The sequence below is a fragment of the Perca flavescens genome, chromosome 20, assembly GCF_004354835.1.
Source record: "Perca flavescens isolate YP-PL-M2 chromosome 20, PFLA_1.0, whole genome shotgun sequence".
Classification (NCBI taxonomy): Eukaryota; Metazoa; Chordata; class Actinopteri; order Perciformes; family Percidae; genus Perca; species Perca flavescens.
Window position 1 is genome coordinate 32,340,312 of NC_041350.1, and position 27,071 is coordinate 32,367,382.

At 41.3% G+C, this 27,071-nt stretch overlaps 1 protein-coding gene across 1 annotated transcript in view; it reads right to left on the reverse strand.

Annotated features, from left to right (window-relative positions):
* nrxn3a (neurexin 3a) overlaps window positions 1-27,071 on the reverse strand; it is a 232,902-nt gene that overhangs the window by 42,875 nt on the left and 162,956 nt on the right. The window contains exons 14-19 of the mRNA XM_028565234.1: window positions 24,494-24,613; window positions 24,089-24,209; window positions 23,147-23,407; window positions 22,120-22,310; window positions 18,736-18,909; window positions 12,241-12,360 (exon numbers count right to left, since the gene is read on the reverse strand). Of these exons, the coding sequence (XP_028421035.1) occupies window positions 12,241-12,360; window positions 18,736-18,909; window positions 22,120-22,310; window positions 23,147-23,407; window positions 24,089-24,209; window positions 24,494-24,613 (987 nt within the window). The remainder of the gene's footprint in view (window positions 1-12,240; window positions 12,361-18,735; window positions 18,910-22,119; window positions 22,311-23,146; window positions 23,408-24,088; window positions 24,210-24,493; window positions 24,614-27,071) is intronic.

Consider the following 27,071-nt stretch of genomic DNA (forward strand, 5'->3'; position numbering starts at 1 on the left):
AAATCTGTATCACACACACATGTATCATAAATAAAGAAAAAGCATTTGAACATTTGTACTTCAACTTTCTAAGAGGCTTTTGTTAATCCAGGTTTTATGTGTGAATTGAAAAGGCATTTGTGGATCTAAATTATTTGCATGTGGATCTGCATTTTACACATACCCAGTTCTGAGACAGACTTTCTGCCAGTCTGAAGGAAAATGTAATGTCCAACTATGTTGGACATGTGGTGTCGCAGGATGGTATAGCAACTGACCTATCCACGATAGAGGCTGTCTCTTGGCCAAGACCCCAAAGTGTGACTGAGCTCAGATCCTTCCTCGGATTTTGTAGCTACTATCGCCGTTTTGTGAAAGACTTCTCCAAGCTCTGCCGCCCACTCAATGGACTTCTCCAAGGGTATCGTTCCTGCTCCCACTCATAAGTGAGTACAAATGCAAAGCCACCTGACAAGACTTACTTCAAGCCTTCTGAACCCTTTGGCTCTCGGTGGACTGAGGAATGTGAACATGCGTTCCAAGAATTTAAAACGGACTCACTAAAGCACCTGTGTTAGTGTTTGCTGATCCACAGAAGCCGTACGTACTGCATGTGGATGCTAGCCTGGATGGGCTAGGTGGTGTCTTATACCAACAACACTACTGAAATGAGAATGGGAGAAACTGTCCATTGACCAAAGTCTGCTACACAGAACCGTCAAACAGTCTGACCAGCGATAATGGCGACAGTTTGTGTTCCACAAACAGTTTCATAGCATCGTTTTAAATCATTGCATGATAATAATGGACATCTAGGCTTTGACAAGACTTGTGCCCTCGTCTCTGACAGATTTTTCTGGCCCTGCATGAAGCTAGATGTTGAGACATACTGCAAGACATGTGAACGCTGCATAAAGTGAAAAACCCTGCCTCAGAAAGCAGCACTTCTGTCACATATCTCAAGTTCAAGGCCCATGGATCATAGATTTTCTTACCATTGAACCATATTCCTGCAATGTGTGTAATCTGTTGGTAATAACTGACCATTTTACTCAGTATGCACAAGCTAGAGATCAAAAAGCCATAACAGTTGCCCGAACATTGTGGGAAAAGTACTTCATTCACTACGGCCTTCCAAATCTTACACATTCTGACCAAGGCCAAGACTTTGAGAGTCAGTTGGTGAAAGAAATGTTGACCATGTTGGGTGTAAGAAAACCAATCACAAATCAATCACAAGGTGATCCTCAACTTGAAAGGTTCAATATAACTCTTTTGAACATGTTAGGAACACTTGAACCCAGTCAAAAGTCCAAATGACGCCACCGGGTTTTCACCCTACCTTTTAATGTTTGGAAGGGTAGCCCGACTTCCCGTGGACGTTTGCTTTGGTGTGTCAGCTGATAGAACTTTGACAACTTCCTACATGAAATATGTGTCCACCATGAAAAAAGAACTACAAGCAGCTTATCAGTTGGCTCAAGCTACTTCTACCAAGTTGACCAAAGTAATAAAGAGAGCTATCACCAGAAAGTGCGTTACCATTGCTAGAAACCTGGAGATAGAGTCCTTATTCGAAACATTGGCCTGAAAAGAAAGCAAAAGCTTGCTGATCGCTGGAGTGCAACCCCCTGTGGTTCAGAGTCAAATGTCTGATCTTCTAGTCTATAGCCTTATGCGTGCAAGTGGTTCAGGACCCATTAAAGTTATGCACCTTAATCATCTTTTGACCTTAGGACAACATGTTAGACTAAGCCCTGAGGATGACCTCAAACCTCCTTCCTCTCCAGGAGCCCTCAAGCGCAGAAAAGCTAAGGGGAGGAAGCAAACTCCCAATGTTGACAAAAATGATCCCCCAGTTGATGTGCCTTTGGGAGAGCAGTAATCTTCAGACTCCGAGTCAGGGTATGGGCATTACCTTGAAAACCTGATAACAGACAAGTCAGAGCAAACCTGTGCTCAGCCAGAAGTAGATGTAAGGCCTACAGAGTCCAACACTCCTTACACAGCTCCACACATGCCAGATGTTGTTGTGAGTCTACCACCTTGGTGGTGTAACTCTTTTGCTCAGTGCAAGTCACATGTAACTAAGAAATCACTTCTTTCACCCGCTATCACACCAGTTGTCACACTGTCAGGGCCCATTTATGGTGTAGAGCCCAGGGATTAAAGTGAAAAAAGGGAGTATTGCGTGTGTTCTCTTTTCTTGCTGTTCTTTTCTACTGCAGCAATCATATTGTAGAAAGGCTTTACCTTACACTCTAATTACTTCAGGCCAAAAGTGTTTAAAGGGAGATTTTTTTTTGTTAATATGCAATTCAACACCATGTCAAATCTATAAAATTAAGTTTGCAAGACTTCACTGTTTTTATTCAAGGGCTACTAATAATGCATAACATATATAACTTTTTAGTGAAAGCTTGTCACACATTTTTTTAGGCTACAACATTTTTTTGTCAAATACAGCAAACCTCTCCTCACTATCCGCGAGCTGCCGGTCCCCTGAACACACTGTAAGACAGCCCAGGGTCCACAAACACCAACAAAAACAAAGTGGCCAACCTGGACCACAAAAACATAACAAACCGTGTTCCAGCGTTCAGCCAATAACTGACAAGAAGGATTTGGGGTTGGGGTTAGTTCGCTGAAGCACGGACGGGATGAGGAGAAGGGAGGGAGAGCTAGTCTCATTTTGTTTGAAAATACTTTGAACGTCAACAAGAATAACGTCTCCCAACATCGCTTAGAGCACCTTTAAATTCAAACAAAAAAACGTTTGCACAATAACAACAAATAAACACTGTTTTATCTATCTCAGACACGTCTGTGCCTTCCGTTAGCAACAACGCATCCCCGACGGCTAGTGGCCTTGCCAAATAGTGGTTACCATTAGACGCACACAAATCATGACGCTAATATGCGAGGAAACTGGTTCCGGGTTTTGTACTATAAATTTATAATATTTTATAGCAAAGTTATAAGTTGACTATTTTAATCGTCTTATTCACAACCCTCTCTCCATTGCTAGCTGATCAGGAACCGGCAGGCGGGTCTTCCAGCTCCCCCGTTTCATTAGCGCTACACTGACTTGCACGCCAATCCGCTTGTTGTGCTAACCTCAGCCACATTGCTTTCAGCCTCGTCCGCCAGCTGGTCCACATCTCTAGCCAGACCTTCAGACACTTGCCCATTCTAACCGACGAGCTAACGTTAGCTTGTTAGTAGCACAGTACGAGACGTTTTGTTTTCTTTCTTGACAACTGATATGCGCCCGAGCTTGGATGCTTAGAGCCAGAGCTTTCTCACCATGTCCATGGATTTAAGATAAAACACCATGTTACTGTTTATTGTTTTAAAATATAAATTTAGCACAAAAAGTAATGAAATTTGTGTTTGGTAGATTATTTCTCTGTGGTAACCATTTTTTTTGGCAATAAATCTTATACTGTTGGAAAGCCTGTTTAGTTCCCTTTCAAATGGTGCCCCATTTGTAAGGAAAATGCATTTGTGGGATGAGCAGCAGCGCTGAGTATGTGGGTTGCGCCCATGAAAAATTTGCCAAATCTTCTCTGCCAATGCCAAACAGCTTATTCTGCCAGTGACTCATTTGGTGTTTGGTGGATTGGATGATTGAAGTTTGAAGAAACAAGACATATTGGCAATTTAACAATGTATTTATTTCACAAACAGGAGCCTCAGTAGCGTGTGGAAGAACCATACACAGCCACAACAGCCTGGCACCTCCTCCTCATGCTGGTCACCAGCCTGGTCACACACTGCTGTGGGATGGCATCCCATTCTTCAACCAGCATTTGTCGCAGGTCAGCCAACGTGGTTGTGTTGGTCACTCTGGCACGAACAGCACACCCAAGCTGATCCCAAAAGTGTTCAATGGGGGTGAGGTCAGGACTGCTGGCAGGCCATTCCATTCTCTCCATCCCACATTCTGGAGGTAGTCTCTGATAAACCCCGCCCTGTGGGGGCGAGCGTTGTCATCTTGGAGGTCAGAGTTCGGTCCCAGACTGTGGAGATATGGGATTGCCACTGGTTGCAGAATCTCATCTCTATATCTTTCTGCATTGAGATTTTTCCAGTGAGGGAGATGCCGCCCCACACCATCACACTGCCTCCACCAATAGGTGTTACTCTATCGGTGCAGCAATCAGCATAGCATTCTCCATGTCTTCTCCACACTGACCCTACAATCCAACTGCCGTAGTCAGAATCTGGACTCATCACTGAACATAACGTTCCTTCACATGTTCAGGTTCCAGTGCACGTGTTGCCGACACCAGCGCAAATGGGCCTGACGGTGAAGGGCAGTCATGGCAGGACTCCTGGCAGCCCTATAAGACCGGAGATTGGCTGCGTGCAGTCTGTTCCGGATTGTCTGGGCAGAGAGCCGTCGGCCATATCGCAGCACCTAGGGGTACCAGAAGCTCAAAACAAGTGTCAATAGCAACAGCAAAATAAACTGTTTGGCAATGGCAGAGAAGATTTGGCAAATGTGCCACAAATATGGTCATAACCACTACAGTGCTCAATTACCTATTTGTGAGGGTGAAATAAAATACAATTTTTCGCCGCGAAAGCTTGAACGGTCTTCTGGAAGACCTCCACCAGACCAGCGGCCGCTTGTTGGATTGTTATCGGCCTCAGCAGGCGAGGGAGGCGGCTAGGAAGTAGAAGGATGCCGGTCTGGGCCGCTAGCCTGGCTAAGGAAACTACCACACAATTCGCCACTGCAGAGACTCATATTCACCAACGACAGCACACAAAATGGATATATATGCTACAAATACACATGGAACTGCTGCGTGATGATTATTACTGGAGCCTGGCTGAACATCATCACGTCAGCTAGCAGCTAAGAGGGTAGGTGAATTTAAACAATGGCTAAGGTGCTAAATGCATCTTGTTGTCATGTAAGGGTCCTGTTCATGTTGCACAGACATTTTAATTGCATTTTGTGTCTGTTAAGAGGCACAAAGGCACTCTTTATCCTATGCCCCCATAACTGCCGTTTTAGCTGAGTGGGAGCTCTCGGCATTAGCTGCAGCAGTTCCGTGTTGCTAGCACCAATTCGGCTCGTTTTTTTTGCTATCAACAGTACTCATATACATATAGCAATCAAGATTAACGGAAAAATTGCCCGGAGTTCTCCTTTAAGGAACAGTGTAAAATACCCTATATAATCATTCTATCACCCCTTTAAAGGTCCAATATGTAATATATTTACTGTATTAAAAATGACCACAATAAGTTATCAGATTTAAGGAAGCATGCTAAGTTAAAACAATATATTCTCTGACAACAATGCTAAAGCCAGTATTTTCTCCTTTGTAATTTCCATTCCAGGACAGAATGTCTGTTTTTGTTTTGGCCTGTGTATTGTTGTCAACTGCTCATTTTGACACACGGGTTGCCAGACATGAAACGCAGACACGCAAAAACATCGGTCTGCAGCCATGGTAGATGCAACTGTATTAAAAGAGTTAGATTCTTTTAGAGTTATTCTACCCGACCTAAAGAAAACTCAGCATCTTTCTAAACTGTTGCATAACCGGAGACGTGGTAAAACACGAATAAAGTATGGAAATGCATTTAAAAGATGGAAACAACTTAGAGCCCAAAGCCGTAAATTTAAGCTGAGAAAGCGTGGCTGTCATTCAGGTATAGAGCTCCACGAGAGCACAGGCTTTTACGACAGTCAACATAGCCAGCATCTTATGTTAGCTACTCCACTGCACTGTGGAGTAATGTCTGGCAATGCGAGACTAGCATCTAGCTAACACTGACATTGTGGGACGCTGCATTCTCAACCTGGCAACCTCCGTCAACTAAGAGTCTGGGGAGGAGGGGCCAGAGGAGTCAATGCTCTCCAGTGTTTTGAATTTGGATTGCATTTACCATTTTAAACACTAGCTGTCAGTATTACATATTGCAGCTTTAATATTCTGTTGTGCGTGCCACTGACGGTGATCAGAGGTTAATAATTGCACTGTGTAGCAAACTTGAACTGTTTAAATAAGTTAACTTTATCATTTTAAAATTCAATTTTGAATGGCAACATGTTTTGTTTTCAATTGCAATGTCAAAGCTGAACATAGACTGGCTTGCACTCCGATACCTCGATAATAATAACAATACTTAAAACTGATGATCATAACATAAATCATAACATAATCAACTGGAGATTCCTGTGTTTCCGTGTTGATGAACAGAAAACTTTGAAAGATTTATAGTGGGAAAAAAATCCTTCTGGTTTGCTTAAATTAGTTTGTGAGTATGCCTGGTAACATCTTTGCTGTTTATTAAATGTAGACCACTAATTCATGTCTGGAGCTTGATTTCTGATTTCTCCTTATTTATTATTGTTCATTTTTGTCAGTTGTTCTCTCTTCTGGTTAATTCTAGCAAGGCTAAACTGAGTACAGTGGTTGTTACCTGTCCCCTTGAATACGTGCCATTTTATTGAGCTTAAGACAGTGTGACCCAGGGCTTGTTATTAGGACAGAGTCTGACCTGTTTAGTTGGAATGACTCTGCCAGCGCAAAGCTACATGTATGAGCAGATGGAGTCATTGCGTGTTTTCTAGAAGAACATTGCCCAGTCAGTGAGCTGGGGGTGGCAGAAGCTCAGTCTGTAGACTTGGCTTGGGACCAGAGGATCACCAGTTCAAGTCCCCGTGCAGACCAATTACAGAGTGTGAACTTGTAGTTAGAGAGGAGCCAGTTTATCTCCTGGGCACTGCCAAGGTGCAAGGCACTGAAACCAGAGTTGATTAAAAGTCATTACATATTAGTCAAAATGTTTGTTTTGCTTTTAGCAAAAAGGTCTATCTCTGTATCTCTGTTTCCATTATGACATCAGTCACTTAGAATAATAAGCTGAGCCTGTCAGTGGCAAAAACAAACTGATGGTAAATATTTTTTCCTATAGGGTTCATTGCAGCCCAGCTCTTTTTCTAACGTAGTTCAGTGTTCTAACTACGGAAGCTCCAATGACACCACGGGCCCTATTTTAATAATCTGAAACGCAAGTATCAAACGTGAAACGCAAGTAGCTTTGTGGGCGGATCTCGGGTGCTGTTGCTATTATGCCGGCGGGATAAATGACTCTTGCGCCTGACGCAAATCTAAAATGGGTTGGTCTGAAGTAGCTAGGTGTGTTTTGGGCGTAACGTGCAATAAACCAATCAGAACGTCATCTCACATTCCCTTTAAGAGCAGGCGCGCTTGTTCCATGGCGGATTGCTATTATGACGGCGGATTTGCCTGGCGCACGCCAGCGGAAGCTGTCTGAGATGCGGCAAAGTAATAAACGCCCGTCTTGGCCGGGTGGCGATGTTGCTGCGGCCTCTCGGGCGCATCTCCTCAAGTCTGGAGAGGATTGCTGCAGCCATGGAGCGTGGGCCTCCAAACGCACCACCTGCACCTGTTGTGCCCCTTCCTCCTCCCCCCACTCCATCTTCGTCCACCCGCTCCATCAGGAGCGCATTGCCACTCCCGGACCAGAATCCGCTGGAGTGTCCAATCCCACTGTAGTTCAACATCACGTCTCCTTAAGTCCTCTAATATTTCCTCATTTATGTCATCAACACATCCATGATTCATGGAAACAACAAGCCACAAAGAATGTTGGGACTTTATGAGGACTGTACTGTAAAGTGCCTCCTGATTTATCCAAACACCTGAAGCGCATTTTCAGTAATATTTTTTTTTGTCATTAAGTATGGTTTGCAAAAATGGGAACTGCATGCGTACGTGTAGATGAGAGAACCAAAGCGTATGCGCGTTGTGCACATGCTACACGCTACTGACTTTAAACTAGCGCCACTGACTTTAAACCAGGTTTTCCTGGTCAGTGGCGAATTGTTTTCTGAAACTGCAAAATAGCACCAGGGAACGTTTGCGCCTGAACACGCCTCCTCTTTTCGCTGCTCCGCCCCCAGGAGCGCAAATACATTCCCTAATTTACCGACGTGTGTCTGTGGAGGGAAAAGTCCGCTGTGCGTCGGGTGCAAAATAGGAAGGATACATGCGTCGGTGTACAAAGGCAATTGCGCTGAGTGCAAGATAGGGCCCTAAGTCTGTCAGTGACAGACAGGTCGGACTGTGATTGGACCACGCCCCCTCATATAATCACAGTCGACCTCCTTACAAATCTTTCTGGCTTTTTTCCTGTTAAAACTGTACTAAGTTCCCTCAGTGCTTCTAGGCTAGCTGCTAAACATTTCACAGACAAACCGTTAAAGACTACATCGCCTAATGCAGTTCCCGACCCAGTCTGGATATGCTGAGAAGTTTTACCTTGTTGTTATGCAGTTTTAAAGCAGTGTCAGTGTCAAGGCAAGCTGATCATCTGGCTGGTTGATTTTTGTTTAGCGGTAGCGTTAGCTGTGTTTTACAGGCTGGATTATTCTGGCCCATCCTTGGCACTAGCTGTGCTGGAGGCAAATGCGCCGGGGTTCTTGGCTTAAAAAACATTGAAGACCCCTGCCTTAGGACCTTAACAAATGTTAGCAAAATAGTTGTAATATACAAATTTGAAAAGTAAGAGCCCTAATCCCCCGGGAAGTACGCTAGCATAATGTTAATGAATGACAGCCATTTCTGGTACAGCATCGTCATTTACAGAAACAGAAAAGCAAAATAGTAGATTAAACACAATAGACTGACTAACTACCTAAAACACGAATAAAGGTGCTTTGGTGGATTTTTTACGCTTGAAAGCCGACTTGACTTGCAACTGCGGGTGGAGCCTTTGGTAGGAATCCATAGGATCATATGCTCTTTGGTACTACAGCAGGCATGTGGGTTCTGTAAATGTGAAATGTAAAAATGTAATTGCGTTTAATTGCAATTAAACAAAGAAACCGCAATTCCGTAAAAGAATTGCGGTCATACAATGATGTAGTAATTGTTACAGGTCTACTGCTGCAAGTTGGGCAGGCAAGACACTACACTTCTGAGTGGCATGGCGCATGGCGGAGGACGGAACAAAGCCGCGGTGCAACCGGAAGCAGCGCAGGAGCACCTAGTGGAAAATAGGGGTAACTTTTAAAGGCTGTAGCTGAAGTTATTCTTGCTCATACAATTTATTTCTCCCTCTGAAACAGTGAAAGCATGTAAACCACCTAAAAATATACGAACACCTGACATCAACAAAGAGAAAAAGGGCTCTAGAGACTCCCCCACCACCTCCATCCACCATCAGGCAGACCACATTGGTGAACACCAGGAATGTGTCTCAGGGGTCCATTGAAAAAACTACCTATGTATGTGGTTCAAGAACTCCCGCCATTCCATGTTGTTGAACAACAACCATTTCAAGATTTTCTGAAGACTCTGCAGCCTAATGCAAGAATTATGTCACGGCTGACCCTGCGCTCCATGATTGGTGATGCCTCCAGGGGAATGAAGAGGGCAGTGACTGAGGCCCTGAGGGGAAATGACTATATCGCCACCACTACTGACAGCTGGTCTGCCAGAAGGCGGAGCTTCATTGGAGTCATTGCCTTTTGGATTGACCCTGACAGTCTCAAACAATGCTCAGCAGCCCTAGCTGTAAACAGCTGAGAGGTTCACACACATTTGATGTTTTGACAAGTGCCCTGAGTGACATCCACTCTGAGTTTGAAATTCGGGGGAAGATTGTGTAAACAACAGAATTCTTCTCTGCCAGCAGTCAAAACACAAGATGGCACCAAACAACTGGATAGGTATTTGGCTTGTTCAGTAGATCATGGACTCACAGAATTTTTTCCCAGCAGTGTGCAAGCTTTCCGTGAAGCTGAACACTCCTCTACCTGTGATCAGGCACAAGGAGAGAAAGATTGACGGACAGACACACACACACACACACACACACACACACACACATATTCACGAGGAGAGAGAGAGCAAGAGAGAGAGAGAGAGAGAGAGAGAGAGAGAGAGAGAGAGAGAGAGACGTTCTTAGGGAGGAGAAAGATTGCTTTGAAATATTTTGAGTTTATGGACCAGGCTGAGAAGAAAGCATATTAAAGACCATGTTAACGCCAAGCTCTATAGCTTGCGAGAAAAACAACAACTGAATTATTAGTTTTTTATTAGTTATTTTAGGTAAAGCATCCCAATCTAAGAAATTATATATTTTTTGTCTTCCACGATAAAACAAAAATCCCAACTTTCACTGTCAAAAATCTAGAAATTGTATTCTTTTTTTTTGGTAAAGAAAGTTGGTTGGTCTGGAATTGACCAGACAAACACAATGATTCTTGGTTATGTCAACACATAATTAGAGAATAAACACACATAATTAGATAATAAACATAATTATAATTATAAGAGAAATAATCAGAGGACGTCCTCTGCTATAAAAATTAGTTCATTCATAAATCTCTGGGGTGGCTGTTGATACCAACACTACAGTTTTATCAAAGCAAAATTAAGCACCAAGACGGCGCCTCAGCAGATATAAACAGCAAGGCCTGTCACACATGGTCTTCAGAAATGACTAGCCTCTCTACTCTCAGGAATTGGTTAAATGACATATCCAGTGTGATGCATGGCACCCTCCCCCCGCCATTTACTCTTTAGTTCTTGCTGTCTTTTATCTTTTTTTTACCTCTTGCACTCAATTAATGCAAAGCGGAACAGTGAGGCGCAAAGCTTACACAAACAAAGACCAAGGCAGACGGGCAAGGTGAAGGTCAACAAACACATTATCCTCCAATTATCAACAGTGTATTAACACAGAGGCAAACCAGGTCCCATCATCCTTCTTATCTGCAGGGAAGGAATAAAAAGCTAAAAAATATTAAAAAAAATATAAAATTATATTAAGCTTTACTGTATATCCTGCCCCTTTTCAAACTGCTGCTATCCTGGCACTCTCAGACCCATCCCATCATCAGGTCAGGATTAAAGTTGGGACTGCTGTGCATAAAGACTATAGACTTTATAAAATATAAATGTAGTCTCCCTGAATGAAGCTGAGAGTGGGCGGCTGCCATCCTGGCAGTGCCTGATGTTGCCTAACTCCCAGCTAATCTAAAAATGGGCAGGAGGTGGGGCATAGATGGAGCTGAAGCAGAACTGTTTTTTGGCACTTCCACATCGATTGATTTTTCAGCACCGGAGATTGTCACTTGATAAAGACACAGCTCAATGGCATGCACTTGGTGCTGATGGTTGGGGTAGGGGAGTGAAGGTTGGGGGATCTATGGGAATGATCTGGCATGCAGCAGGGCAAATATAGAGACCAGTGAAGGAGAAAATGGACTCCTTGTCACACCACCAATTGCTCTGATTGCTTGCCAGCCTGCTCACTTGTAACCAGAAGGCCCACCCCCATCAATGCCCAGCAAATACATGTAAGACCTCCTGTAACACCCCCCCACACTAGTCTTGGTGCCTGTCTCTGTCACACAAATGTTCATACCTGGATAGAATTCCAGCAAAGGTCATATTTGATGATATACACTTGTAGAGTATGAGTATGTCTAGAGTATGGTTTTTGAGTATATTTTAGTAGATTGGTACCAGCTAGAACAAACCTGGTGCCGTTTCTAACTTTGTATTCTACTGTGGTTTCTGTCACACTTTATTTTATGGTCAATAAATAAGATGTAATAAGTCACATTTTGTTTAGAAATAATGTGGTCTTTACTGGACAGTAAACAAACAGTTATACCCTATTTAGACACCATACACCTAAATTATGCTGTAATAAGTACATTAATAAGATAGTTAATAAGCCTTACTTTGTATCAAATTAGATGAAAAACTTGAAATAATGTGTTCCTTATTAGACAGAAAATGTCTGAGAATGGTTATACCGTAATTACAGTAGACACCATACACCTAAATGATTATATAATCAGAAACTAAGGATGCACCGATACTACTTTTTTAAGACCAAGTAGAAATACTTATATTAATAGGTTCTCGCCTATACCAAGTACCTATATGAGTAGGCTACTTAATAATCCCTCATGGGTCCGAGGGTGTTTTCACACACACAGGCCTGCTCTGATATTTAACTTTCCAACAAACCCCTTTTCCCCTGGTGCTGAAAACATCCCAAAGGTGACAATGACATCTGAAATATATTGTGATATTGGGGTTTTAGTGGCTAGCTAATGTTAGCTTGCTGCTCGCTAACTGGTCAGCTAAACAAATCTTTTAGCTTTTAATGGGTGTGATTTTGTCCGCTCTCTGTCATACATGTGTGAAATTAGATATTTAATTAATATATTAATAGATCAGTACTCACGGTCATTGCACTGTGTACCAGTGTAGGAGGTCATGGAGCAGTCACAGGTGTAGTTCTCCCACTGCTGGATACAAATCCCCATGTTGGCACAGGAGTCCTCTTGACAGGTGGTGCTGGGACCTGTGGAAATCCAGCCATCCACACACACACACACACACACACACACACAACACACACACACACACACACACACACACACACACACACACACACACACACACACACACACACACACACACACACACACACACACTGGAGGCTTAACCATAGTCAGTACATGACTAAACTGAACCAGAGACGGTTTAGAACCAAGACGAGTAACTTTTCTGTGACATGTGGGGTCCGCCATTGCCACGCCTCTTTAGGAGACTGGTGACAGGTCCTGAGTGGATCAATTCCAATGGGTGAAGTGAACAGATTCTGAGCGATCCCATAGTCACCAAAGTAAATATCTAATGTTAGCAAAAGAAAATATTGATGAATTATACAAATATACCTTTTCATCCATACATACAATGTTCACTACATTTTCAAACAAGGCTATGCCCATTTAGGAGACAGGAAGTGTGTACTGTTTCATACCACTAGTTAGAGAGAATGTTTTACTGAACTCAGAGCCTTCTGGTTTAGAACTCTGATTGCACTAGTTTCACCCACACCCACCACCTCTTGACTATATGACGACATGGTAGGGCCATTGTAAGTACCAAATTAAATCAAATTAAGGAGCAGTGGGACGGGGGGGAATACTCCATAAAATGTTGGTTTTCATTTACATAGGGTGGAAGTAGCTCGTTCCATCGGGACTTAGCTTGGGAACCCGCGGTTTGCTGGTTCTGGTCCCTGCACACACAACCTGGAAAGGTAGTATCAAGGCAGCAACATAATCAAAGCCCTGGAACCATGTAGGAGACTTTCTTGTCTTGATCTACCTAATTAATACTGTCCTTCGCCACGGTCTGCATGCCGACGCAATGGCCGACATTGCACTGGAAATAGGATCATATCTGCTGCTAAAGGACTTGTGAGATATCTGAAACAACCTGGCCTGGTTGCGCAATTATCAAAGATAGTGCTACAGTTTACCTCCCACTCAAGTCAGTGCAGGACATACAGTATACCCAGAGCTACGGGAGAAGCTGGAGAGGCATAGCTTTCTCCCCACCCAATTAGGCTAATAAAGTAATGATTAAAAAAAATACAAATGCTTGATGAAGGGCCCGGACCGGCCCAAGGATAGTGGCGGGACATATTGGCCCCGCGGGTCGGGTCGGGTCGGGTCGAGTTCGAGCTCGGGCTCGGGCACGGGCTCGGGCAGAGTATCTAAACTCTAGTGTGTGTGTGTGTGTGTGTGTGTGTGTCCACATAACGATTACAGCTTGTTTTTTATCATCCTCCCAAAACACATTTTCTCCCTCATTGCTACTGGGATGTAGCCTAGAAATCTAGACGCACCCTAGCGGCAGCAAATTAAATTTGCAGCACACTAGGCACACTCTAGTCAGGCCAATCACATCTTGTATAGAGTCAGTGGGCGGGCTTGATGTGGATCTGGCTTGTCAGGATAACTCGGATGCATAAAAACAATTCCATGCATTCGTTACTTCGAGGCTGGACTATTGTAATTCCTTGTTGTCAGGTTGATCAAACAAGTCCCTTAAGACTTTCCAGTTGATCCAGAATGCTGCAGCACGTGTACTGACAAGAACTAGGAAAGGAGATCATATTTCCTCAGTATTAACTTTAAAACAAACAAACTTTTATTCTTAATTGTCAAGTACATTGACAATGTTGTGTAATCCCAACCTGCATTAGATTATTTTTTTTGGGCTTTTCCGCCTTTAATTTTTGACAGGACAGCTAGGTGAGAAAGGGGAGAGAGAGGGGGAAGACATGCAGGAAATTGGCACAGGTTGGATTTGAATCCTGGACCTCTGCGTTGAGGCATAAACCTCTCAGTATACATTATGTGCGCCTGCTCTACCACTGACCCAACCCGGCCACCATTTAACCCATTCTTAATATTAGTAGCAGTGGACAACTACACATACAGCATCCGGGGAGCAACTTGGGGTTCAGAGTCTTGCTGAAGGACACTTTGACATGTGGCCGGAGGCGGCCGGGAACTACCCCCAATCTTGTGGTTGAGGGCCGACTCTCTCTGAGCCATATGCCCCCCCAACTTCTCTGCATTGGCTTCCTGTAAAATCCAGGATTGAATTTAAAATCCTTCCTCTGACCTACAAAGCTCTTAATAGTCAGGCACCATCATATCTGAAAGAGCTCATAGTACGCTATTGCCCCACCAGAGCACTGCGCAGGGTTATTTGTGGTTCTGAGAGTCTCCAAACATAGAATGGGATTTGAAATTAGAAATAGATTTGTTTTTATGCTATAGTTTTAGACTGCCAGGAGACTTCTTATTACCTTGGATTGTGGTGGCACCTGGATCACGGTTGCAGCTGCTGTAATGGTCCTGCTTGACACCCTGCTACGCCCTGCTATGCCCTGCACTGCTGCTACTTTTAATAATAGTAATAGTTACTTAATTATCTTAAGTGAAAACAGTGCTTAAGCAATCAGAAAAAAAACACTGTAAATGTTATTTGTAATGTATTAAATGATGATAATGAAGGCCATAAGTTGAAATATGTAGTTAAAACAAAGTAGTTCAGCATACTACAAATGGAGTTTTTTTTTTTGGCAGACTTTTTCCCTTCTCCGTGCACCTTGGAAGTAGGTGAAGTTGTGTCGTAAATCCCATCTCTGGCGCTATAATTATGATTATGAGATATATCTGCTTTAATGTACATTAATCTTCACAACAGCAAGTGGACTGTCAGTCTGTGAGCACTCATCTAACTCTTAACCGGCTCAGTGTGTTGAGTGGAAACTTACCTGGTAATCTGATGCAAGCTGCTCTGTTAAAGGAGCTGTTCAGGTGAATTGATGAGTTGGAGGAGGGAACTAACAGTGACCTATAATGCAGGAATATCCTGCAGTTGATCCGCTTATCTGGTTCAGGATTTAATGTATGATGTACCTACAGTGAAAAACCTATTCATGTTACTTCTGATTTTTACTGTTCTGTAAATGTCTGCCACAGACAAGGCAGCATCACCATCTAGTGACAGTACAAGGTATTGCCGACTCAATGCTCATTGATTGGCTTGTATAAGGGCTCACTGGCTTAATAAACACAAATCGATTTTATGTGATGAAGGCTTGTAATGAAAAGCAGGCGTTACATGGCATCATAGCTTAAATGACTAATCAAGTGATCATGATACATCAGCAAAACAAACAAAAAAATCACACAAGCACACATACAAATGAGACAGAATGCCATAGACAAGACCAACAAACTGTGATTGATGAGATTTTATTTGGAAAAAAATAAGTCAAGCATAACTTTCTCTCAGTACATACAGTACAGTTTAAAAACAGTGTTATCAAACCCCATTCAGATTGTCACAGCGAGAGGAACCAACAGTTACAATGTTGTTGTCTGTTTTGATTCAAATGAAGCATTAACTAACACATGTATTTGTCTAATGGGGCTCTGTTAGTTGATGTTAAAAGCAACAACATATAGTAAACTCAATGTCCAACTGAATGATATGGCAGGAATCAGAGAAAACAGCTGTACAGAAAATGATTTCCATGCAACAGGTTGTGGGAGTCCAGAATCATAAGAAGATGACAAAAACAAAGAATGCACGACTTGCACAGGAAGATGGAAACATTTTGTCCATTGTGACATATGCTAGCTCCTGCAAAATGTTTCAACAGCCCATTTTGATGTAGCTACAAAATATGCATGACGGTTGGACATCAACACAAAACAAATTAAACACTGATACACACAAACGGTATGGACTGGAATTGCGGGATGGCTTCATATCGATTTCCAATGTAACTGCACTTCCACATTCATAGACCTTTTGTGACGCTACAAGTTTGTTATAGGATTTACACTGGGTTTTCTTTATCCACCCCTCTAAGTGGCCATTTGCTAAACCCCTATCCCAAACAATGATTGTCCAATCATTGCTTAGCAACCATAACTAAGCGCTGCTTAGTACTTAGCGTCAGAGATATATAAACAGAGATGTGAGATGTGTCTTTGCCGCAGCCATCTGACCGTTCTGACCATAAATACTCAGAGAAAAAATATTTTGTGCTGCTTTTGGAGGATGTTTTCATGTGAAAGACATGCCAAACTTAACTAAATGGAATAACATTTCACAGGTGAAAAACGTGTTTTACAATATTTTAGGCCTACTGTTAGCAACCTGTTGAATTTAACATTAATCCTTCTTTTTAACATAAAGTTAAGGTACTGTCCTGATATTGAATCAAGCTAATTCTAGCTTGTTTTTTTTTTTTTGTCATGTGTGTGTTATTGAACTGCAGTTCTCAAGTCAATCCCCATTTTTAAAAATCAAAAATTCTCAGCAGAAATCAATATGTTTAAAGCCTGGTTAAGATCTCTAAGTGTTTAACTTATATTAAGGCTTAAGCCTACAGTTACTATCTATAAGGTATTTTGGTATGAAACCCTGCATTTTTAATTTTAGTATCCTTTATCATAAATACATGTCTGGCATTTGTAGCAAAGCAAACCGCTTGAAAGTAGGTAAATAATTCAGCCTGAAATGTTAATTTTATTGTGGATAGACCTCCTGCCTCAATAGACATGCATTAGGAGGCATGCACTTCTCCATCCCAAAATGGCAGCCGTATAGTTGTATTGCTCCAATGGATAGCAGCGGCCAATGAGGAATCTACGGATATATCTGTGACCTAGAGTAGTCAACCAGAGTCACTTCCAAGGCCAAAAGTTAAGGCTTTAGGTAAGGCGTTCCAGTATGTGTAAGTGTGACCCATAGTGTATATGAACCTTTTAAGTCTATTTTTAATGGAAGTCCATTAAAACAAATAACATCTTATATATTTCGTGTTTAGAACATTAATACATTAAAATGTGCCTTAATACAGTTTGTTTGTGTTAACACGCTTCATTTTTACACGTTAACACAACAAAACTTTTGAGTGCCTGTAGTTAGCCCATTCAATTTCAATATCAATTAACAGTCATATCCTAATCTGTGTCTTCTTGTACTGTTACCAGTCCTACTACTAGGCATCACTATGCACATTCACATGTCTGTGCCATCAATGAATCAGGATAAGTGACCAGCAAGTATGAGCACCATGTATAATGCCTGATCTTTTATTTTATTTATAAAGATCTTTTTTTGGATAGGATAGCGATATGAAAGGGGAGAGAGAGGGGGGAAGACATGCAGGAAACCTTCACAGGTCAAACTCGAACCCTGGACCTTCTGCGTCAAGGAATAACCCTCTACATATGTGCGCCCACTCTACCAACTGCGCTAACCTGGCATCCTTACCTAACCTGATCTTTAACATGGAATTTGTTAAACATGGAATTTGGGGAAGTTTACCTGAGACGACTTTGCCAAACTCATAGGTAGGTCCTCATCCTCAAAGCCTTTCATCATGTAAAGTGAAACATATTGCCTGACAATACTCAACACATAAAAGTAACTTATCACTTATTTCTACTGTAAACATTCAAGATTATTTGTCACATGTTCATGAATAGTGTCACGTTACAAAGAAGCAGTGTTTCTTAAAATACTGCACTTTATTACAGGACGAACAAGCTACCCTGTAATACAAGATCAGTCCTATATTCCCATCTCATCATGCATCATGCATCATTAACTATGTAATTATGCAGATGTTATTTGCCTGGGACCTATTAGCATTAGCATTAGCATTAAGTGTTTTTTGCATCATTACATGGCACTGAGTTAACATGAAATAAACATAGCCATCAAATGCATATTTCTGATACTGACAATACTTAATGCAGTGCTGGAATGGAAAGCTTGACAAGCATAGTAACAATAACTAAGGGGTGCGAGGCTTACTGAAGGGTCAATTAAATATGTAATAGTTTTTTTTTTTTATTTATTGGAGTATTTTACATTTTTGAGAAACTGGAGATTTGAACTGGGAAATATTTGTATCTTCAATAGGGGGACCCTGCAGAAAATGTTTGGGAACCACTGTCTCATATGACATTATTGATTAAGACTCTAAATATTTACAAAATTCAGAAATAAAACCTTGAAACTTTACAAAAATAAGAGATAAAAATGGAGCACCTGGCAGCATTTTCTGTCACTGCACTGGCAAAACTGCTCTCATGGTGATCGCGACCAATGTGGCCGATAACATGTGGTGTTGTATGTAGGTGTAGGAGATTTTTGGCCTGACTCTAGCAGTGGGTAAGTGAGGCAACAAGTACAGTTAATATAATGGATGGGCTTCCATATGGATGCAGGACTGTGGAGCTACTGTTTGCATTGAGCAGGAAGAAAGGGCTGCTTGAGTTGGAATTGGAGTTGAATTGTGTGTTGTAGTAGTCTAAATCAGGCTCGGATTTGAGGGACGGTGTACCTTCACATCCACGCTCAATCTGCCCGCTGCGAAACAAAGCGTCATTGAGGAGATCTGGCAGGCGACCGTTGAGGTCTACCGATGCCAAACAGCCCTGGTAGCCCTCTCTGGAAGCCACCAGTTTAGGCAGGCTGCCATACATCCCTGGACCCAGTCCTGCGATGAACAGATCACCTGGGATGTAGAGAACAGATAGATAGATAGATAGATAGATAGATAGATAGATAGATAGATAGATAGATAGATAGATAGATAGATAGATAGATAGAAGATTTACAACATATATGACAGGCTGATCACAATGACAGACTCCATACAAGATATTTAAAAATTGTTGTAGCCTTAGGGCTTATTTCCATTGTGGTCCTCTATTGCAGAACAAGATGGCCAATTCAATATGAAAGTGTCAAGAAAGTTGTAAAAATGACCGCAATATTTCACCAGATATTAAGGAAACATGCCAAGTTGAAATACTATCTTCACTGACAACAATGCTAAAGCTAGTATTTTCTCCTTTGAAATTGTCATTCCATGACGGAATGTCTGTATTTGTTTTTTGCCTGTGTGTTACTGTCTTATGAGGGAACATATTGTGGAAGAGGTGAAGTTGGCGAACTTCGTAGCCATCCAAGCTGACGAGACCACGGACTTTCTACACAGACACAGCTGGTGCTTGTGCTGAGGTACATCGATAGCAACCATAAAGTGCAGGAACGCTTTTTTGAGTTTCTTTCCATCTCGGAATCAACGTCAATCTCAATCGCCAGTGTGCTTTTGGAGAGACTGAACGGTCTTTTTGCCGACGATTAGATAGTCAAACTCATTGCACAAGCTTACGCTGGAGCCAGTGTGATGAGGGGAGAGAGGACTGGTGTGCAGCAAAAGCTGCGCAAGCATTTCAAGAATGCCCATTTTGTGCTTTGCTAGGCGCATCAGCTGAATTTGACCATGCAGCAAGCTACTTCTTGCATCAAAAAAGTGAATATTTTCTTTTCCAATCTGAGCGGCAACTTTTTTTTCCCGGTCACCCAAACAGACCAGCATTCTTGACCAAACTGTTGCACGAAGACTGCCCAGAGCTTCATCCACACGGTGGAACTTCAACAACAGAGTCATGAACACGAATCCAGATGACCTCGTACAATGTTTTGAGGCCATCAGGACAGGCCAGTGGTGTAATCTAGCTTACTTTATATACTGTGTATACTGTATACTGTGCTGAACATCCAGGCTAGGTGAGACACAAAGGCTAACTTAAACACTAAAGACTATGCATCCCTGCCCATTTTAAGTGGAACTGAAATATTTGTAATATACGTGGATAAATTGCATATACCTGTGCATCACATAGACTACAGTGCTGTACATAGCCTAACAAACACATTGGTCTGTTTGCCTTCAGGGACTCCTCTCAACAGCAGCTGCAAGTAGCAACAGGAGCCAAAAGACCCAGAATGGCTTTGAGAGAAGAGGAGAAGCAGAGGCTGTCTGAAGAGGTCTGTGACACCATCCTGGATACACCAAAGCAAGGTTCTCTTTCACTGGCCACCTTGTGAGTGCTACCTTACTGCAAGCAGATATGTTTGAAAGGTACTGCCATTCATTTCCTGATGAGGCTCTGAATGCCACTACCCCATGCTGAACAAGGCAAAGCTCAAGACAGAACTCTCTCTTATCTATGAGAATCCTGAATTCAAGGGCTGCTGTGGTGCACTGGCACTGTACCAGGTTCTCATGAGCTACAACCTCCAGGAGACATTCTCTGAGACTGTGACTCTGTTGAACATCCTCATAACTACTCCCATGACAACAGCTGAAGCTGAGAGATGTTTCTCAACTTTGACACAAGTTAAGACATTCCTGCAAAATTCAATGGGCCAGGAACGTTTGAATGCACTGGCCATGTTTTCCATGGAGAGGGAACTAGTCCTCAACATGCCTGATCTCAATGAGAAAGTCATTGACCGCTTTGCTGCATTGAAAGAGAGAAGAGCACAGTTTCAGTATAAGTAATGTAGCCTCTCTCTCACTCTGTCCCTCTCTCTCTCTCTCTCTCTCTCTCTCTCTCTCTCTCTCTCTCTCTCTCTCTCTCTCTCTCTCTCCCTGTCTCTCTTTAACACACACACACACACCAAATCAGTTCACAGTTGATGTTGTTTTAAATAGTTATTTTTCATTCATTCAAAAAAAAAATCTGTTCATGTTCATTTTTACAAATCTATACAATTGGCGAGAATATGGTTGTTCATTTTTACGAATCTATACAATTGTCCAGAATATGGTTGTTCATATTTACAAAGCCATACAAATAGCTGTGTTAACCTTTCTAGAAATTATTTTCAAATGCTGTTTTCAGGCAAAATGTCTATTACTGTTCATGTTAATTTTCACACTATCTATATAAGAGGGCAAAATATGGAAGTCTATACAAACTGCTTATTACCAATAACTTGCATGAATGTTTTCAGTAGCCTTTATCAAAAGCTTCTGCTCGCTTGTTGTGAATTATGCTCTGGTGCTTTGGTGGACTTTTTGAAGTAAGTAATTAATGTATATATCAGAATTCTTTAGTTAAACTTAGCAGCACCTCAACATTCTGGTTTGGTCTTCAATGTGTAAAGCCGAGATGCACAGACCCCACTAGGTTAAGCCTCACTTGATCATTCACTTATTTGGGATGTTACTTTGCTTTTATTTAGTAGCACTTTGGTAATATCCTACATCCCAGAAAATGTAGTTCTAAAGATCCACTTCTCTCAACAATTTGTCTACTTGTTAATGCTGTTACTATTTATTGTTTAAAGTGTGTACTTCCCTTTACTCTAAAAGATTATTAGGCTGCACTACCTTTGAATACTGTATATTCTTTGCAAATGTTGCACTCAACCCAGTGTTTCCAATACATAGGTTCTATTTGGGCGCCCCGGCCAGGTAGATTAAGACCCACCGTTAGATAAAATACGAATTACATTTTTTCCCCAATCAACAATGTTTTTTTTACAGCGCACCCAGACCAGGGGTATACAGCCCCTCCCCTTCCCCCTCTTGAAGTCGCCTGTTTATTAGACATCGTCATCATTCACTTCAGGCTCAGAGGCTTTATGTTAGTAGTAGCACCATGCAGCTAGTGTTGTTGTGGCTTTCCGGATTATTTCTACTGATTAACCGTAAAATCATTCACAATAGTTGTGTACAAGCATGATTCTATGGTAAATAAAGATTGGCCTTCACCTTGGTAAAATGTAAAAAGAATGCATGACTCATGCTGTAAAATAGACATATAGTAATGCACAATACCAGTTATTGCAAGTTTTTTAGTAGTTCAACAACTTACTAGACATGAGGAGCTGTAAACATCTAACAGGTGTCAGGTCCTTTGCATACCTTTCAGGTCCAGGTTCTTGGCCCCGTTGATACTCTGACTGGTGGCTGTAGCGTCTACCTTCAGTGTGTGGGTGTTGCTGTTGTCCCGGGTGATGGCCACATTGTGCCACTGGTTGTCATTCAATGCCCTGTCACTTTTGCCCTTGATGAGGTTGGGCCCATTTCCCAGGTCGAAAACATAGTGGATGTATCTGCAAGAGAAATGTTATTGAGAGTGTGTATATAAATACAGCTACGCTATTCGTACCCTGGTGCAATTAGAAGAGCTATTCGTACCCTGTGGCAATTAGAAATGAATGTTATTTGTACCCCGCCGGTGCACACAGCAATGTGTTCTATTAATACCCCATCTGGTACAAATATCAATGTATGTATGTATTTGCACCCCTGTGCATTTACCGTACCGTAGCATATATTTACACACAGTTATCCATACTACTCATGTATTACACCTTTTTGGAATATCATTGCCCTGACATTCTTACCCTAACCATAACCAATCCCACTCCTCTTGCCTAAACCTAACTAACCAACCCAACCAGAGCAGGCATATTCATGAGTCTTCCCCTACCACCCTGCAAAAAAAAAAAAATTATTTATTATCCAATCCAAAATGATAAAAACAAGCTCACCTCACTAGGCAATTGAACTCCAGACTCCCAAACAAAAACTCATAGTTAACATGGCCAACATGTTAGTAAAAGGTTGCTTATTTATACATCCAGCAGTTGAAGATAAACATGATCATTCATTTGTATTGGTGTTTGTGTCCACCATGATGCCAATGGAGTGGTGAGAGTGAAGCAAAACAATAAGGTTTCAGAGAGTTAAACGATGAGCTGAAACTCACTATATAGCTCCTCAAAGTTGAGAGGAGCTATATTCAGCTGATCATTTACTGTAGGTTCATCACTATGAGCAACTCCTTTCACATTATCATTATTTGGTAGACAAATAGTGCCACTACTAAATATCAAGGTTTCAGTTTCCAAAAGGATATCAAATAGCCTTTCAAAACAAAACTTACCCTTTAACAAGTTCTACAGCGATAAAATCATTGCCATCTCCAGAGTTGAAGATTATGAAGCCGTCTGGAGAGGTGGTCTTGAACTGGAAGAAGAGGTGCATGGATGTGTAGGCCTGTAGGGTGGCCAGGCTCAGATAGCTGCTCTTGGATTTAAAGGTGACAGGGTCGGCAATAATAGAACGAATCCCAAAGCGGGCATTGAGCTCGCAATAATCAATGTCACCATTCTTGCACAGGTCGATGTAGAGCATGCCGTTGAATCTGAGGAAAGGACAGGAACAGGCACTTGATATGATTGCGTTAAAACATAAAGTCTTACTTGTTCTTTAAAGTCTGACATACATTGGTCAAGAATAACTGTAAGTAAAGACTCTAATGTTTGAATATGGGAGATCCTTAGCTTAATACATCTACAGTTAATGCATTTTTTGTTTTGCCATTTGGGGGCAACTCCAATTCCAGCTAGCAAACACACTGCCTGATGAATCATGTCTTATTTCATATATTTCATTATCTGAATTAACTTATTCAACTGACACAGAGAAACAGTAGCTTTAATTTCATCTTGTGTTTAATTCCGCTGGACGAACTTAAGTCCAACAATAACTTTAATAACTTTTAATCTGGTTTGGTCTCCACCAACTCCTGAGGAAAATATTTGGCTCTTAACTTACTCAATATTCTTTACCAGCTACTCACTAAATTTGCCTTCTATACATGGGGAGAGTGCTAAGACTGGACCAAACAGTAAATGTGCTGTAAAACCAAAATAATTACCTAAAGAAGCAAAATAATTCTGTAGCGCTACAGAATTTTGGTGACAACCCTCTTTGGATTTGTTACCTTGTAATGTGATTTATTGCTAAAATGAAAGCAATTACTGTAAGATGTTAAACATACATCTACATTTCAAAAGTTAATTAAAAGTAAGCACTTGAGTACCTAAGGCTCTGCAGATGACCAATGAAGCTGGACGGGATGCTGGAAACAAATCGACGCTCTGTCATGGTGCCTGTTTCGATGTTGTGGAACTCCAGGCGAGTGTGGTCGCCCACCATTTGGCCTGCAGACGGGGAGGGTGGAGGGGATGGGTTGAAAAGAAAGACAAAAACGAAAAGAAAAGAGAACACTGTCTGACACTAACACAAAAGGGCTGATTTAAGGAGAAAATTACATTAACAGTATTAGATGAATGCAAACTGTCACTAAAGGTAACATATCATGCTTTCTTTGTAGTAGAATTACATACTGATCAATCTCTATGGCAACACACCACAGCATGGTGTAATACAAGGCACCACTAAGAACATTTCTTCAAGCATGAACCGAGTTAATGCAGGTAAGTACCTTCTGCTACATCATCGTCAACAGTTAGCTTGTAGGTTTTGCCGCGACGCACCACTCGCACTGTATGCCATTCATTATCATTAAGCTTTTGTCCGGCATACAGGGTCTCCGGTCCCTTGCCTGAGAACAATAGTCAATCACAAAGTTAAAGACATCCTGAGCCTAAAACCAAACCTTTGTTTTCCCACCTTTCAACCATTGAATCATTGGCAGAAATACTACAAGCAGCTTAGTAGCTTGACATTTTTAATTAAATTGCCTTAAAGTTTAGTTTTCAAACTAGAACGTATACCTTTGGGAAACAAAGGTTTGGTTTAGTCAGTGAAATACACAGAGAAAAAATATTTCTAATTGTCATAGAATAAACCTGACCACAATGCTGCAGAACAGAGTCATGGCTCTCAAATAGTTTGAACTGAGAAAGGGCAACCACAGTAGAAAAATTGCTTTTACTCATTAAGGCTTAAAGAAATCTTTTCCTTTTACTTGTTCCCTTACTTCCCTAATCAAAGGAAAGCTTAAAAGAACTCTGAGGTGAGATATTATAGTGGCTTATTCAACCATGTCCGTGTTGTTACAAAATCTTGGAGTTGTGCGGCTCGGCGCTTAGACCATCTGCGCACAGCTGCCCAGGCCAAATTTGCGTCATATCGCTGTCCGCACCGCGCCGACCGCACTGAAGGCAAGAAGCATGAAACAGCTTAAGTCGGAATCCAAACGCTCTTCAGTGCCCTATAAAACCCATAATGATTTCCTTCTTTCACACTTTTACCCACATAAATGTTTTCTCATCTGATGCCTCTATTGACAGGGGGACATTGTCAGTACCTTCTAAAACTGTTTTAGTGTTTAGGCACAATAACTACTTGTTAAAAGTTAAAGAAACAATCATGTTCAAAAGAAACAACTTTGACTGTTGGTACAAGGTGCAACAGGACTATGGTGTCAAAGTCAGTTTAGAAAAATCATTCATTTACAATAAGAGAATACGTTACAGATGCATGTGTTGCATACAGTACCTTAGCCTACTTTGGAGCTAAACCGGGTATTACTGTCACTGTATGACAAACCAAAGCATTAAGAGTTTGTTGTAGCAACCAATTTAATAATAACTTAGATTAATATAGTGCATTTCATGAAACCCGAAGGCCCTTTCCACAAGTACAGGGGGACAAGGGAAAAGAAAATAGTAGGCCAACACAAACACGGATTGAAAAAAAATAAAAGCTGGGCTCTAAATGGAAGGGGGACGTAATTTAATGTCGGCTCCTGGTGTACAACCACATCTGGCATTGTAAAGTTATTTTATGAATGAAATAGACATACAACATACCTGAGGGCCAATTCGGATTGGTTTTGAATCATTTACAATCCCGTAATTGTCTCCATCTGTTTACGCCTGTTGTCTGTTACTTTCCCTTTTATCCCTTTATTCCTGTGATAGCCCTGCCCCAGTATCAGCCATAACTACAACAGATAACTTTTAAAATAAAATTTAAATACAATTAGCCCTATATAAAGACATTTCCTTCTGAATATTTCCTGTGGGCTATATTTTGAATAATATTAATTTAGTTGCTTAGCATGTTTTTCATGTGCACAATGTCTTCTTATGCCATTTAAAGCCACAGTACAGTATAGTTCAATTTGATGATATTCTCATGCTTTTTAATGGTTCTCCTGTTTTAATCTGCAGCGCCACCTGTTAAATTCCCTTTCAAGATGTCTGAGAGTTGCCACTATGGCTACGGATAAAAAGTTTTCCAGTGCTGGAAATTTAGAAAACATTTCATACAAAAATCTAAGAAGGGTTCGAACATAAAATGAAATGTTCTAATTATATTGACGTAGTTTTGTCCAGTAGCTTATATTTAATCGCCATTGTTTTGATTTATTTTTTTTTGTGTTGTGATTTTAAATCTGTGACCTCAAAATGATCTCATATTAAAAAAGAGGTGCCGAACTGACTGTCAAAATTAAATTATTATTATGTTAATGCATGTGATGAAAGATTTTAAAAAGGAGTTTGAGAGTTTTGAGAACTGGTGGGTTTAAATATTTGAAAATGGTAACAGTAACAAAAAGTAATTAAATGTAATACACAGTTACATTACTTTGATAAAGTAATTGAAATATTTACATTACTATAACATTTTATATAGGGTAACTTGAAATCGGTATCCTATACCATTTCCAAAAGTAAACTTGTGAATAAAGCATTCAGTTGTTATATTCCACTAATGTAGCAGCTTGCTAATGCCCCTATGTTTCATACTACATTGGTTACCACCACAAAGAGAAAACACTGTGGCTCATTCATTACAATTAAATTACATAAAGTGAATAAATGTTCATGCCAGATAGATTTTAATTGGCAATAACTCCCACGATTCCACACTACTTCACCACAGTGTCTTTTTTTTTTGTTTTTACCGTGGGTCCTGGCGTTGGAAATAGCTCTACAGCTGGACCCTACTGTGTCAGGATCCGTCAGGATCAAATGGTAATTAATGTTAAGTATTTGTTCTAGACATCAGACAGGTAGGATATTACATACAGTTTTCAGGTATATCCAGTT